Genomic DNA, 17,670 nt, shown 5'->3' on the forward strand with positions numbered 1-17,670 from the left:
AAACGCACATAAACAAGTGCCCAGAACATATGTAATTCTTTGTTAAAACAGCGCGCTGTTTACATGCTCAGTCTTTTACACGTCTTTTAACCACTTCAAAATCCCAAAAATGCCAAACGGTTAAAAGAAGTGACCAGACTATTCCTCAAGCGTTTTTTTCTGCTCGGAAATGACACTGTACTTTACAATAACAATCGTAAGGCTCAAAAGAAGCTCAGAAGATGTTGGAGCGTCTTTTTGAGCATTTTGCCATCATTTTTGCTTTGAAAATTGCAAGAGGTCTCGTCACTGTTGCTTGGAATTGAAAAATATCTCGAAAATACCAGGTGCTGGAAAAACGGTAAAAAAAAATCTGCTGGCGGCCAAAGACAACAAAAAAGTGCTCAGGAAATTACCAAAAAAGGCTAAAAAAAAGACAATTCCAGAAAAAAAAATGCGGATTTGCCCACCAGAAAATAATGGTGACGTCACAGCTCATTTAATTAATGATGTTCTGGGGTGTTCCCTATGCCAGAAATTGCATTCCAGATCCTGACTGGAGTGAGATTTCTGGCTTGGCATGGAGGCCACTCGTCAGACGCTCCTAATTCACCGAGAGACCTGCACGTCCTTATGAATCGGGAGCATCTGACTCCATCACGCCCCTTCATCTAGTCTACGCCGGTCTCAATGAATCGGGCAGAAGGGGTCCATACATTTTTCGTGCAGCCGAGTAACCACTGTTTTGGACAAGGGATTGGTAAGTTATTAGGGTATGTGCTCATGGGTTGTAAATGTAGCATATTATTTATTACAATTTGCAGGATGGAACATCTCTTGTGCATTACAGTAACAGCATCGAGGATGAGATTTTACAAAATGTCATCCACTCACTATAGAGAAGTTTCACAGCAGACGTTGGCTGGTATTATAGGCTTCACCATGGGCTTAACTCTACAGTGCAAAGGATGAAAAATGTGGCAAATTCCCCAGGATTTTTGGGGAGCAAATTTTGACACTGTGTATATTTCCTGTGCAGATCTACATGTTTAGTTATAATAGTCTATTGTAAGCTGATTTTAATAAATTTGTGAGCACTTTAAGGGCTCGATTAGATGAGTGTATAATCGGTACGTACACTGTCGGTATGAAAACTGTAAGTGTACAGACAGCACATGGACCAATGTAATAAAAGTCACCATGGTAGTCTATATGAAGGTTTGTACATATCTAACAATGGTCTGTGTGTAAAAATCGCAGCATGCACTACTCTGATCTATGTTCTGGATAAGACGCGTCCATTGTAAGTCAATGTGTGCATAAAAAAAGATCACAGACAGGTTACCATCCATATTTCATGCATGTTTACCTAATCTGTTACAATTATTAAAGGTGTTATCCAAGACTATTTTTTTTCCTAAAAACTCTCAATCAGGTAGTTGCTAAGTATCTGCCTGTTCTGTCCGGCCCTGGCTCAGAGCGGTCATTGACTGCCCCTGCCGGTGATACCAGCTGCTCTACATCAACAGATCAGCTCCTTCTTCTTCCGGGCTGCTCTATTGACAGGGCGAGAGTGCCTACATCATGCTGATCGTCCGCCGGCTCCCTGCAGTAAGGCAGCGGGGAGCCAGCTGTCAATTAGCATGATGTTGGCAGTCACTCTTCTTCAACAGAGCAAAGCAGAAGATAAGCCGCTGCTCCGTCAACAGGACAACAGCGGTAGCCATTGAATTGTCACCATGAGCAGTCTGTGACTGCTTAGTGTCGGTGGAAATTGGTGTTTGCAACTACCTGCCTGTTAGCTCTTAGGCCCATGGTAAAATAAATAAATAGTCTTGGATAAGCCCTTTAGGATCACATAAACTGTGTTATTATTTAGTAAAGTGCTCACGTACAAAACAGATGCCATACAGATGTAAAAAAGAACGTAAATAAACAGGCATACGAATGACAATTTTGATGAAAAATGCATGAATTTTGCTTCTGTTCATCTGAACCGGCCTAGGGGTAAGGCTGGAGCCGGGGATTTAGTAGGATTTGGCATGGCGTTCTGCACATGCCACTCACCTAAGGTAAGGGCTCCGATAATGGAAAAATGAGATGAAAGATTGAGGTGTCGGGGTAAATCTAGGCACCTGTGCTCATATGAAGAACGCAGAGCTGCTGCCACTTCACTGCTGACACTCGTGATGTGAGCTGTAAAGGAATGTGAAGAGGTTCCATAAGTAGAATGCAAGGGTCTCACTCAACACCAAATACTCACCTTCTTTATTGGGAAAACCCAGTTGGAGAGCCTGTTCCTCCTCCTTCTCCCACCCCTCACATTCCAGGCCCACGATTCAGCCAGTGATGACATGCCAGCTAATTCTTTTAATTGAACTGCTCCACAAAATGTCTAAATATTTATTACCTGGAGTCCTATGTGCGGCTGCCACTCAGGGAAACTGCATTGCTATGGAGAGGATAATCCCTAAAGAGGCAGTCTAACCTACCCAACAAAGTGTATGTTGACAGGAACATGCTATATAATTTATCCAAGGTCTCCTCTCATTTCATGGTACATTGCCCAGCAAGGGTGTTAACATGGGTTAAGTAATTGCACTCACTAAATAGTTGGCCATATTGTTGTGCTGAAGAATATGTCTTGTATGTATAGCTTTCAAAGACCAGTCCAGGAATACCGTTACATGGCCGACCTGTTCTTCTGTTTGTGAGAAATCAGTGTTTTAGTTGATATGCAAATTAGGCTTAAGAACTATTTGTAAATCTGAAGCCTCTGTCACTCCAGCTCTATTCTCCACCCAGTGATGTCGCCTCCTGTTTGAGCTTCTCTCTCCATTAGATTCCTTCCACCTACTTCATAAATCAGCACCTGACCCTATGGTAACAATGCCCACTTTTACCATCTGCCTATGCCCCTGGACACTATGGCGATAGCAGATATTAAGAGGAGCTGCTTGAGAGCAGTCAACACATGGACTACCCCACCTCAGGCTGTTGTAGTCGGCCCAGGGCCCATTGATAGTCACCTCACAGACCTGAACCGCTCTTCTGTAGTCATGAGTTGAGATGTAACTACAACAGGACCAAGGATTGCAATCGCACCCTGGCCCTGGAGCATAAGGGACCCAATAGTCCTTTTGGCCTACAGTGGATATGGAAAGTATTCAGACCCCTTTACATTTTTCACTCTTTGTTTCATTGAAGCCATTTGGTAAATTAAAAAAAGTTCATTTTTTTTTCTCATTAATGTACACTCTGCACCCCATCTTGACTGAAAATAAAACAGAAATGTAGTAATTTTTGCAAATTTATTAAAAAAGAAAAGCTGAAATATCACATGGGCATAAGTATTCAGACCCTTTGCTCAGTATTGAGTAGAAGCACCTTTTGAGCTAGCACAGCCATGAGTCTTCGTGGGAATGATGCAACAAGTTTTTCACACTTGGATTTGGGGATCCTCTGCCATTCTTTCTTGCAGATCATCTCCAGTTCCGTCAGGTTGGATGGTGAACGTTGGATGACAGCCATTTTCAGGTCTCTCCAGAGATACTCAATTGGGGTTAGGTCAGGGCTCTGGCTGGGCCAGTCAAAATGGTCACAGCTGAAGCCACTCCTTTGTTATTTTAGCTGTGTGCTTAGGGTCATTGTCTTGTTCGGCCAAGTCTGAGGTCCAGAGCACTCTGGAAGAGGTTTTCATCCAGGATATCTCTGTACTTGGCCGCAATCATGTTTCCTTCAATGACAACCAGTCGCCTGTCCCTGCAGCTGAAAAACACCCCCATAGCATGATGCTGCCACCACCATGTTTCACTGTTGGGATTGTATTGGGCAGGTGATGAGCAGTGCCTGGTTTTCTCCACACATACCGCTTAGAATTATCACCAAAAAGGTCTATCGTCATCTCATCAGACCAGAGAATCTTATTTCTCATAGTCTGGGAGTCCTTCATGTGTTTTTAGTAAACTCTATGCGGGCTTTCATATGTCTTGCACTGAGGAGAGGCTTCCATCGGGCAACTCTGTCATAAAGGCCCGACTGGTGGAGGGCTGCAGTGATAGTTGACTTTGTGGAACTTTCTCTCATCTTCCTACTGTATCTCTGGAGCTCAGCCACAGTGATCTTAGGGTTCTTCTTTACCTCTCTCACCAAGGCTCTTCTCCCACGATTGCTCAGTTTGGCTGGACGGCCAGGTCTAGGAAGACTTCTGGTGGTCCCAAACGTCTTCCATTTAAGGATTATGGAGGCCACTGTGCTCTTAGGAATCTTGAGTACTGCAGAAATTCTGTTGTAACCTTGGCCAGATCTGTGCCTTGCCACAATTCTGTCTCAGCTCCTTGGCCAATTCCTTTGGCCTCATGATTCTCATTTGGTCTGACATGCACTGTGAGCTGTGAGGTCTTATATAGACAGGTGTGCACCTTTCCAAATCAAGTCCTATCAGTTTAATTAAACACAGCTAAACTCCAATTAAGGAGTACAACCATCTCAAGGAGGATCACAAGGCAATGGACAGCATGTGACTTAAACATGAGTGTCTGAGCAAAGGGTCTGAATACTTATGACCATGTGATATTTCGTTTTTTTTCTTTTTTTATTACCTTTGCAAAAATGTCTACTTGTCTGTTTTTTTTCAGTCAAGATGGGGTGCAGAGTGTACATTAATGATAAAAAAATGAACTGTTTTGAATTTACCAAATGGCTGCAATGAAACAAAGAGTGAAAAATTTAAAAGGGTCTGAATACTTTCCGTACCCCCTGTATATGAAAATACCACTACTATTAAAGACTTGCAATAATTGGGAGCCCCTTTGGAGCTTTTGCATTGGTGCCCATGAGTTTCAAGTTATGCCAGTGGTTCACGCTTTATCCAAGCACCGTGAAAGAAATCGACACTCGGAGGTTAGATTCATCTCACCTTCCTGAGCCCATAAATGAGGTTCTACCCTTATAATAAAATTTGAAAAATAAATATAGGAGAGTGTCTTCAGGCATCGGCGACTTCCAGCGATTCTTAAGCTCTGATTATTTTTTTTTTGCAGATTGCTTGTGATCTGGCAGATCCTTTATAGTTTCACCTCAAATTACCGCACATTTTCTAATTGGATGTAGGCTAAAAAAAAGGATTTGGCAGGGATGTAGGGCGTTCATAGCAGACATACTTATACGGCTGCACAATGCACACAGTCAATGCCACGTCTGGCTCCGGGGACTGTATAGCAGGACTCATATATCCTGGCTCGGGGGATCAGAAGTGATTTTTGGCCAGGAGAGAGACTTCTGCTCTTGTTCTGTCTTCTGGCAGATTTACTGCTCTTTTCATTATTTCTTATTTCACAGCTAATTGACTCACATTTTCCAGCTCAGAAACTGAAATCTACAAACTTTCATGGTAAAAAAAAATCAACAATTTGCATCAGTGTTAACTTCGAGGGGAGATACGGACATAATGACTTCTCTCTTTGGGGTTCGTATTTATGTTGGAAATGTATTTGCAGCTCTAAAGAGATTAAGACTGAAGAATCCTAAAGGCAAATTGTGTGAACTGTGTGAAAAATCGCGTGAAATTCTGGCTAAGATTAATTTCTGTCTCAAAGAGCAAATCTGTCTCCATAAGTTGTATATTAACCGTCCCTAAGTCTTATGTGTGCATCATTTATGCTGCTCCAATGCATCTAAAAGTGAAAAAAATTAGGTCACTTTACAAAAAAAGGTTTTATTAAAAGCCTCCGACATGTTTGTGTACACAGCTCCTATGCACAGCATTCTATTTCCATGGAAACAGAGTGATCCTCTGCAGTCTGATCCTGCAATCTCCCTTCCACCTGCCCCCGACTACTTCTTAAAAAAGACCACTCTCCGGGTCAGAAGTGTCCACTTCTTGCTCATATTTTATTCTCGTTGATCCCTTGAGTACTCCGTTATGCTTCTTTCTTTTTTATAAATCCACCATACAGTTTTAGAGATATCGGCCTTTTTACTTACTTTATTATTTATTATGGCAAGGTTCTTTGGGGGCGTGTCTCTAGGCTGCTTTGTATAATTAAGCTATGACCAATGTGACCAACGCCCCCTTGGAAAAAAACATTAAAAAGTAGCACTTAAGCAAAAACACCATATTTCTGGAATCGTATGGAAGATTTAATAAAAAAAATAAAATAAATCTCAAAATACTTAGGAAATCAGCAGAAATAAAATAGTAGTAAAAACTGGCCACTTTTGACCCGGAGACAAGTCTTCTATAAAGTTGTCACTGGTACCGGGGAAATGATGGACGTCATCGTGAACAAAAGAGGATCAGACTAGAAGATACATAACTTTACCTGGGAGCTATGGGCACAAAACAGTAAGAGATTTTTAATTAAGACTTGTGACGATATTTAGCAGTTTATTTTATTGTTTCATTGTTGGAGCAATGAGAAATATTCCTTTTTGCTAAATGTTCCACTTTATATAAGTTTCCATTTAGAGCACAGATAGCCCCAATACAGTGATAATCTTATGTATATACGGTAGGTACAGCGCAACCACCCACCGTCATCTGTCTGGTGTTTGCTACTTTGTTTTCACCAGATATAAGGAACATCCTTGGACTGTGGCCTAGTAGCCTCCCCAACAATAGTATATTATACTGTTTGGCTAATCTTATATTTTTTATTCTTTTGCAGTATAATGGTTTATGTATGCAAGGCAGCATGGGTCCTCCGGGCCGAGACGGGACTCCAGGGGTGAATGGCATCCCAGGGACACCAGGAATTCCAGGACGTGATGGGACTAAAGGAGAGAAGGGAGAATGCATGAGAGAGAGTATAGAAGAGCCCTGGACCCCAAACTTCAAGCAATGTGCCTGGAGTGCCCTGAATTACGGCATCGATCTGGGGAAAATCGCGGTATGTGGTAGCTCATGTAACACTATATATTGCATAATACAAACAGTGACATCACAGTACAGAGATTATAAACACAGTGATGTCACAGTATAGGGGTAATATACACAGTGATGTCACAGTACAGAGATAATACACACAGTGATGTCACAGTACAGAGATTATAAACAGTGATGTCACAGTATAGGGGTAATAGACACAATGATGTCACAGTACAGAGATAATACACACAGTGATGTCACAGTACAGAGATTATAAACAGTGATGTCACAGTATAGGGGTAATAGACACAGTGATGTCACAGTACAGGGATAATATACACACTGATGTCACAGTACAGAGATCATACACAGTGATGTCACAGTACAGGGATAATACACACAGTGATGTCACAGTACAGGGATAATACACACAGTGATGTCACAGTACAGGGATAATACACACAGTGATGTCACAGTACAGGGATAATACACACAGTGATGTCACAGTACAGGGATAATACACAGTGATGTCACAGTACAGGGATAATACACAGTGATGTCACAGTACAGGGATAATACACACAGTGATGTCACAGTACAGGGATAATACACACAGTGATGTCACAGTACAGGGATAATACACACAGTGATGTCACAGTACAGGGATAATACACAGTGATGTCACAGTACAGGGATAATATACACAGTGATGTCACAGTACAGGGATAATATACACAGTGATGTCACAGTACAGGGATAATACACACAGTGATGTCACAGTACAGGGATAATATACACAGTGATGTCACAGTACAGGGATAATACACACAGTGATGTCACAGTACAGGGATAATACACACAGTGATGTCACAGTACAGGGATAATACACACAGTGATGTCACAGTACAGGGATAATACACAGTGATGTCACAGTACAGGGATAATACACAGTGATGTCACAGTACAGGGATAATACACACAGTGATGTCACAGTACAGGGATAATACACACAGTGATGTCACAGTACAGGGATAATACACACAGTGATGTCACAGTACAGGGATAATACACAGTGATGTCACAGTACAGGGATAATACACAGTGATGTCACAGTACAGGGATAATACACACAGTGATGTCACAGTACAGGGATAATACACACAGTGATGTCACAGTACAGGGATAATACACACAGTGATGTCACAGTACAGGGATAATACACACAGTGATGTCACAGTACAGGGATAATACACACAGTGATGTCACAGTACAGGGATAATACACAGTGATGTCACAGTACAGGGATAATACACACAGTGATGTCACAGTACAGGGATAATACACAGTGATGTCACAGTACAGGGATAATACACACAGTGATGTCACAGTACAGGGATAATACACACAGTGATGTCACAGTACAGGGATAATACACACAGTGATGTCACAGTACAGGGATAATACACACAGTGATGTCACAGTACAGGGATAATACACAGTGATGTCACAGTACAGGGATAATATACACAGTGATGTCACAGTACAGGGATAATATACACAGTGATGTCACAGTACAGGGATAATACACACAGTGATGTCACAGTACAGGGATAATATACACAGTGATGTCACAGTACAGGGATAATACACACAGTGATGTCACAGTACAGGGATAATACACACAGTGATGTCACAGTACAGGGATAATACACAGTGATGTCACAGTACAGGGATAATACACAGTGATGTCACAGTACAGGGATAATACACACAGTGATGTCACAGTACAGGGATAATACACACAGTGATGTCACAGTACAGGGATAATATACACACTGATGTCACAGTACAGAGATCATATACACAGTGATGTCACAGTACAGGGATAATACACACAGTGATGTCACAGTACAGGGATAATACACACAGTGATGTCACAGTACAGGGATAATACACACAGTGATGTCACAGTACAGGGATAATACACACAGTGATGTCACAGTACAGGGATAATACACAGTGATGTCACAGTACAGGGATAATACACAGTGATGTCACAGTACAGGGATAATACACACAGTGATGTCACAGTACAGGGATAATACACACAGTGATGTCACAGTACAGGGATAATATACACAGTGATGTCACAGTACAGGGATAATACACACAGTGATGTCACAGTACAGGGATAATACACACAGTGATGTCACAGTACAGGGATAATACACACAGTGATGTCACAGTACAGGGATAATACACACAGTGATGTCACAGTACAGGGATAATACACAGTGATGTCACAGTACAGGGATAATACACACAGTGATGTCACAGTACAGGGATAATACACACAGTGATGTCACAGTACAGGGATAATACACACAGTGATGTCACAGTACAGGGATAATACACAGTGATGTCACAGTACAGGGATAATACACAGTGATGTCACAGTACAGGGATAATACACACAGTGATGTCACAGTACAGGGATAATACACACAGTGATGTCACAGTACAGGGATAATATACACACTGATGTCACAGTACAGAGATCATATACACAGTGATGTCACAGTACAGGGATAATACACACAGTGATGTCACAGTACAGGGATAATACACACAGTGATGTCACAGTACAGGGATAATACACACAGTGATGTCACAGTACAGGGATAATACACACAGTGATGTCACAGTACAGGGATAATACACAGTGATGTCACAGTACAGGGATAATACACAGTGATGTCACAGTACAGGGATAATACACACAGTGATGTCACAGTACAGGGATAATACACACAGTGATGTCACAGTACAGGGATAATATACACAGTGATGTCACAGTACAGGGATAATACACACAGTGATGTCACAGTACAGGGATAATACACACAGTGATGTCACAGTACAGGGATAATACACACAGTGATGTCACAGTACAGGGATAATACACACAGTGATGTCACAGTACAGGGATAATACACAGTGATGTCACAGTACAGGGATAATACACAGTGATGTCACAGTACAGGGATAATACACACAGTGATGTCACAGTACAGGGATAATACACACAGTGATGTCACAGTACAGGGATAATATACACACTGATGTCACAGTACAGAGATCATATACACAGTGATGTCACAGTACAGGGATAATACACACAGTGATGTCACAGTACAGGGATAATACACACAGTGATGTCACAGTACAGGGATAATACACACAGTAATGTCACAGTACAGGGATAATACACACAGTGATGTCACAGTACAGGGATAATACACAGTGATGTCACAGTACAGGGATAATACACAGTGATGTCACAGTACAGGGATAATACACACAGTGATGTCACAGTACAGGGATAATACACACAGTGATGTCACAGTACAGGGATAATACACACAGTGATGTCACAGTACAGGGATAATACACAGTGATGTCACAGTACAGGGATAATATACACAGTGATGTCACAGTACAGGGATAATATACACAGTGATGTCACAGTACAGGGATAATACACACAGTGATGTCACAGTACAGGGATAATATACACAGTGATGTCACAGTACAGGGATAATACACACAGTGATGTCACAGTACAGGGATAATACACACAGTGATGTCACAGTACAGGGATAATACACACAGTGATGTCACAGTACAGGGATAATACACAGTGATGTCACAGTACAGGGATAATACACAGTGATGTCACAGTACAGGGATAATACACACAGTGATGTCACAGTACAGGGATAATACACACAGTGATGTCACAGTACAGGGATAATACACACAGTGATGTCACAGTACAGGGATAATACACAGTGATGTCACAGTACAGGGATAATACACAGTGATGTCACAGTACAGGGATAATACACACAGTGATGTCACAGTACAGGGATAATACACACAGTGATGTCACAGTACAGGGATAATACACACAGTGATGTCACAGTACAGGGATAATACACACAGTGATGTCACAGTACAGGGATAATACACACAGTGATGTCACAGTACAGGGATAATACACAGTGATGTCACAGTGCAGGGATAATACACACAGTGATGTCACAGTACAGGGATAATACACAGTGATGTCACAGTACAGGGATAATACACACAGTGATGTCACAGTACAGGGATAATACACACAGTGATGTCACAGTACAGGGATAATACACACAGTGATGTCACAGTACAGGGATAATACACACAGTGATGTCACAGTACAGGGATAATACACACAGTGATGTCACAGTATAGGGATAATACACAGTGATGTCACAGTACAGGGATAATACACAGTGATGTCACAGTACAGGGATAATACACACAGTGATGTCACAGTACAGGGATAATACACACAGTGATGTCACAGTACAGGGATAATACACACAGTGATGTCACAGTACAGGGATAATACACAGTGATGTCACAGTACAGGGATAATATACACAGTGATGTCACAGTACAGGGATAATATACACAGTGATGTCACAGTACAGGGATAATACACACAGTGATGTCACAGTACAGGGATAATATACACAGTGATGTCACAGTACAGGGATAATACACACAGTGATGTCACAGTACAGGGATAATACACACAGTGATGTCACAGTACAGGGATAATACACAGTGATGTCACAGTACAGGGATAATACACACAGTGATGTCACAGTACAGGGATAATACACAGTGATGTCACAGTACAGGGATAATACACACAGTGATGTCACAGTACAGGGATAATATACACTGTGTTCCAAATTATTATGCAAATAATATTTCCTCATATTTTCTCTAAATTACCTATCTGAATTGCAGTCATTGTTATTTTCCAGTCATCTACTATTCTAGTATAATTGCAATGTTTTGGAACAAACTGCCTATGAAAACAGTATCTTTAAAAAAAATAAACACTCAAAATGCATGTTCCAAATTATTATGCACAGCAGAGTTTTCAACCTTTTTATTATTATTTTGAACAAAAAAATGGTCAATTGTGAAGTTATAAGCATTATCAGCTTATTACAAAATGAAATCAAACAGTTTTCATGTGCAAACTTTATTCTAGGTGATGTTACATTTGCACGTAGGACCCCTTGTTCGAATTTAGCTTCTGAACTCTCTCGTCCATTGAATTTGTCAGTTTTTGGATGGTTTCTGCTTCAATTGTTTTGCATGTGGACAGAATACCCTCCCAGAGCTGTTGCTTAGATGTGAACTGCCTCCCGCCATCATAGACACTCCTCAGACTCCGCGTCGGTCACAGCCCTGCACGGGTTTTGCCCATACAGCTGTACACAGACTAATACTCTGCATCTTCATGGAAACTATTTATCATCTGCCTACATGGGCACATCTCTCTCAAATCCTCTGCATAGCACGTAACTGAGGAAGGTCCAGTTTGGGACCGAAACGTTTTGTTGCTGATAATAAAATATATCTCCAGATAAAAAAAGTTGAGTGCCAGGTTTTTTTTACATATGGTTAAGGTGTTGGAACCTACCTGAGCACCGCTAGTATTAAGGCAGTGCACAACTTTATTAATCAAACAGTACAGAGATAATAAACACAGTGATGTCACAGTACAGAGATAATACACACAGTGATGTCACAGTACAGGGATAATACACACAGTGATGTCACAGTACAGGGATAATATACACAGTGATGTCACAGTACAGGGATAATATACACAGTGATGTCACAGTACAGGGATAATACACACAGTGATGTCACAGTACAGAGATAATACACACAGTGATGTCACAGTACAGAGATAATACACACAGTGATGTCACAGTACAGAGATAATACACACAGTGATGTCACAGTACAGGGATAATATACACAGTGATGTCACAGTACAGGGATAATACACACAGTGATGTCACAGTACAGAGATAATACACACAGTGATGTCACAGTACAGAGATAATACACACAGTGATGTCACAGTACAGAGATAATACACACAGTGATGTCACAGTACAGGGATAATATACACAGTGATGTCACAGTACAGAGATAATACACACAGTGATGTCACAGTACAGAGATAATACACACAGTGATGTCACAGTACAGGGATAATATACACAGTGATGTCACAGTACAGGGATAATATACACAGTGATGTCACAGTACAGAGATAATACACACAGTGATGTCACAGTACAGTGATAATACACACAGTGATGTCACAGTACAGGGATAATACACAGTGATGTCACAGTACAGGGATAATAAACACAGTGATGTCACAGTACAGGGATCATATACACAGTGATGTCACAGTACAGAGATAATACACACAGTGATGTCACAGTACAGAGATAATACACACAGTGATGTCACAGTACAGGGATAATACACACAGTGATGTCACAGTACAGGGATAATACACACAGTGATGTCACAGTACAGGGATAATATACACAGTGATGTCACAGTACAGAGATAATACACACAGTGATGTCACAGTACAGAGATAATACACACAGTGATGTCACAGTACAGGGATAATATACACAGTGATGTCACAGTACAGAGATAATACACACAGTGATGTCACAGTACAGAGATAATACACACAGTGATGTCACAGTACAGGGATAATATACACAGTGATGTCACAGTACAGGGATAATATACACAGTGATGTCACAGTACAGAGATAATACACACAGTGATGTCACAGTACAGTGATAATACACACAGTGATGTCACAGTACAGGGATAATACACAGTGATGTCACAGTACAGGGATAATAAACACAGTGATGTCACAGTACAGGGATCATATACACAGTGATGTCACAGTACAGAGATAATACACACAGTGATGTCACAGTACAGAGATAATACACACAGTGATGTCACAGTACAGGGATAATACACACAGTGATGTCACAGTACAGGGATAATACACACAGTGATGTCACAGTACAGGGATAATATACACAGTGATGTCACAGTACAGGGATCATATACACAGTGATGTCACAGTACAGAGATAATACACACAGTGATGTCACAGTACAGGGATAATATACACAGTGATGTCACAGTACAGGGATAATATACACAGTGATGTCACAGTACAGAGATAATATACACAGTGATGTCACAGTACAGAGATAATAAACACAGTGATGTCACAGTACAGAGATAATATACACAGTGATGTCACAGTACAGGGATAATATACACAGTGATGTCACAGTACAGAGATAATATACACAGTGATGTCACAGTACAGAGATAATATACACAGTGATGTCACAGTACAGGGATAATACACACAGTGATGTCACAGTACAGGGATAATACACACAGTGATGTCACAGTACAGGGATAATATACACAGTGATGTCACAGTACATGGATCATATACACAGTGATGTCACAGTACAGAGATAATACACACAGTGATGTCACAGTACAGGGATAATATACACAGTGATGTCACAGTACAGGGATAATATACACAGTGATGTCACAGTACAGAGATAATATACACAGTGATGTCACAGTACAGGGATAATACACACAGTGATGTCACAGTACAGGGATAATATACACAGTGATGTCACAGTACAGGGATAATAAACAGTGATGTCACAGTACAGGGATAATATACACAGTGATGTCACAGTACAGGGATAATACACACATTGATGTCACAGTACAGGGATAATATACAGTGATGTCACAGTACAGAGATAATACTCAGTGATGTCACAGTACAGGGATAATATACACAGTGATGTCACAGTACAGAGATAATACACACAGTGATGTCACAGTACAGAGATAATACAGTGATGTCACAGTACAGGGATAATATACACAGTGATGTCACAGTACAGGGATAATATACACAGTGATGTCACAGTACAGAGATAATATACACAGTGATGTCACAGTACAGAGATAATACACAGTGATGTCACATTACAGGGATAATATACACAGTGATGTCACAGTACAGGGATAATACACACAGTGATGTCACAGTACAGAGATAATATACACAGTGATGTCACATTACAGGGATAATATACACAGTGATGTCACAGTACAGGGATAATAGACACAGTGATGTCACATTACAGGGATAATACACACATTGATGTCACAGTACAGGGATAATACACACAGTGATGTCACAGTACAGGGATAATATACACAGTGATGTCACAGTACAGGGATAATACACACAGTGATGTCACAGTACAGAGATAATACACACAGTGATGTCACAGTACAGGGATAATATACACAGTGATGTCACAGTACAGAGATAATATACACAGTGATGTCACAGTACAGAGATAATACACACATTGATGTCACAGTACAGGGGTAATATACACAGTGATGTCACAGTACAGGGATAATATACACAGTGATGTCACAGTACAGAGATAATACACACATTGATGTCACAGTACAGGGGTAATATACACAGTGATGTCACAGTACAGGGATAATATACACAGTGATGTCACAGTACAGAGATAATACACACATTGATGTCACAGTACAGGGGTAATATACACAGTGATGTCACAGTACAGAGATAATACACACATTGATGTCACAGTACAGGGGTAATATACACAGTGATGTCACAGTACAGGGATAATACACACAGTGATGTCACAGTACAGAGATAATACACACAGTGATGTCACAGTACAGGGATAATATACACAGTGATGTCACAGTACAGAGATAATATACACAGTGATGTCACAGTACAGAGATAATACACACAGTGATGTCACAGTACAGAGAGAATATACACAGTGATGTCACAGTACAGGGGTAATATACACAGTGATGTCACAGTACAGGGATAATATACACAGTGATGGAATAAGCCTCTTCTATAATATTCCTGCAACAGTTTATCTACTGGCAGAATAAAAGAATAGGGTGATTGAATTCCAACCTCCCGATTCTTAGGTCCCTAAACCGTCGGGATCTGCCATACACATTACATGGTTGCCCAATCCTGTCAAAATCATTAGGTTTGATGAACTTTCATCAACAATGTATGGAGGCCTTTTCAGTACAAGGACAGTGCACGCTGTGATGTCACAGTAGATGAATTACAGTATACAGTGATGTCAAAGTTCAGGAATAAAAAATACAGGGATTCTACAATACAAAGAAAATGAAAACAGTGATGTTCAGTACAGGAATAATATATATAAAAATGGACTAGTAATACCTGGGTAATGCACGCCGTGATGTTACAGTACAGAGATTAACTACCCCGTGATGCTACAGCACTTCAATTATACAGCGAGTGATGTCATGGTACAGGAATAATGCGCAGCGCAATATTATAGCACAGAAATAGGACATAAAAGGCTAGCCATGTACACTGTAACTGCAGAGAATAGGAAAAAACCCTTGAATGATCGCATCCCGTGTCTGCGAATTGAGATACTGATTTGGCTTTTATCCTAAGTCATATTGCACGACTCGTTAAAGGGTTGATTGTGACTTGTAGGATCGCTACTTCCAATAGGTGGCGCTGTAGAGTTTAAGTCCTCTTTTTCTCAGAAGAGGCAATTTGCATATTTAAATTCCCAGAGGAGCATTGTACGGCAAATAAGCCTCCTTACCTTGACAAGCCAGAGATGGTATGTCACTCTCCATAAGGAGAAACGATACCCCTTAGACCCCATGTCCAGAGCCTCTCACCTAGCCAAATCAGTTCTCATGCTTCGCACTGACGAGGGCCAACAGCCCGAAACACCGTGTCTGCGAATTGAGATACTGATTTGGCTTTTATCCTAAGTCATATTGCACGACTCGTTAAAGGGTTGATTGTGACTTGTAGGATCGCTACTTCCAATAGGTGGCGCTGTAGAGTTTAAGTCCTCTTTTTCTCAGAAGAGGCAATTTGCATATTCGCATCCCATAATGTCATTTCACGAGAGTGATGAAGCATTAGAGGCCAGTACCGGCTTATGGCCAAAACTGAGGCAAACTCCCAGTGTCTAATTGAGATGCCGCAATACTGCGGGACAGCGCTGCTAACACGTATACCTCAGGAATAAAATAATTGTCATTTGTTGTCCTTCCTCCGTCTATCCTACACCACATGTGGTAATTATTGTCCGTGAGTCACAATGAGACTGCAAATTTCATAGTTGCCAAAGGCTAAAACTTCATGTTCACATTATAGCAGTCACATAATTGACGACCCATCATACGGCTGCCGGCTAAGCTTTTTTGGATGGAGATTGCAAGTTTTTTTATATATTTAATTAAATTTTTTTTTTTTGTACCTTGGAATAATCTACATTGTATAAGCCTCAACCAAGGAGGGAAAACATCCAAAGCAATGACCAACAGAAGTTTCGGTCACCTGAGGGGGCTTAGTTAACGAAATAGGCCTGGTTGGACTTGTGGCTTCCACGCGCTTCGTGCCAAAGGAAGGGTCATCAACAGGCTACTGGTTTTGAAATTATTTTTTTAATTGTTCATATTCTAAATTCAAAATTCCAGCCAATTTTTAAGCATTCCTTATTAACAATTTCCTACCATTTTGCTGTTGTAAAGCCTGTGTAAACCCTTTTTATAGCTGTCTGTCCTGCTTCTTCTGACATAGCTCTGAGAAAACACTACTGCTTGCTGGTGTGACTGGTTCCCTCTGCTCTCCTTGTTTATTCTCACAGTGTTAGATATAAAAGCAAGGAAGGGGAATAGGATTTACACAGCAGAGAATGGTGTAAATTTTCGGGAAGGGCTGATCACAC

General features: G+C 40.9%; 1 protein-coding gene across 3 annotated transcripts in view; it reads left to right on the forward strand.

The window, feature by feature from the left end:
• The window catches only part of CTHRC1 (collagen triple helix repeat containing 1), a 31,202-nt gene that overhangs the window by 9,682 nt on the left and 3,850 nt on the right, over positions 1–17,670 (forward strand). The window contains exons 1-2 of one of the 3 annotated variants that reach the window (XM_077268107.1): positions 5,795–6,325; positions 6,648–6,869. In XM_077268107.1, the coding sequence (XP_077124222.1) occupies positions 6,663–6,869 (207 nt within the window). In that variant the 5' untranslated portion in view covers positions 5,795–6,325; positions 6,648–6,662. Of the gene's footprint in view, positions 1–5,794; positions 6,326–6,383; positions 6,492–6,647; positions 6,870–17,670 lie in introns of those variants that run through there. The other 2 variants (XM_077268108.1, XM_077268106.1) reach the window with 2 other exon arrangements.

The sequence above is a fragment of the Ranitomeya variabilis genome, chromosome 6, assembly GCF_051348905.1.
Source record: "Ranitomeya variabilis isolate aRanVar5 chromosome 6, aRanVar5.hap1, whole genome shotgun sequence".
NCBI classification, from domain to species: Eukaryota; Metazoa; Chordata; class Amphibia; order Anura; family Dendrobatidae; genus Ranitomeya; species Ranitomeya variabilis.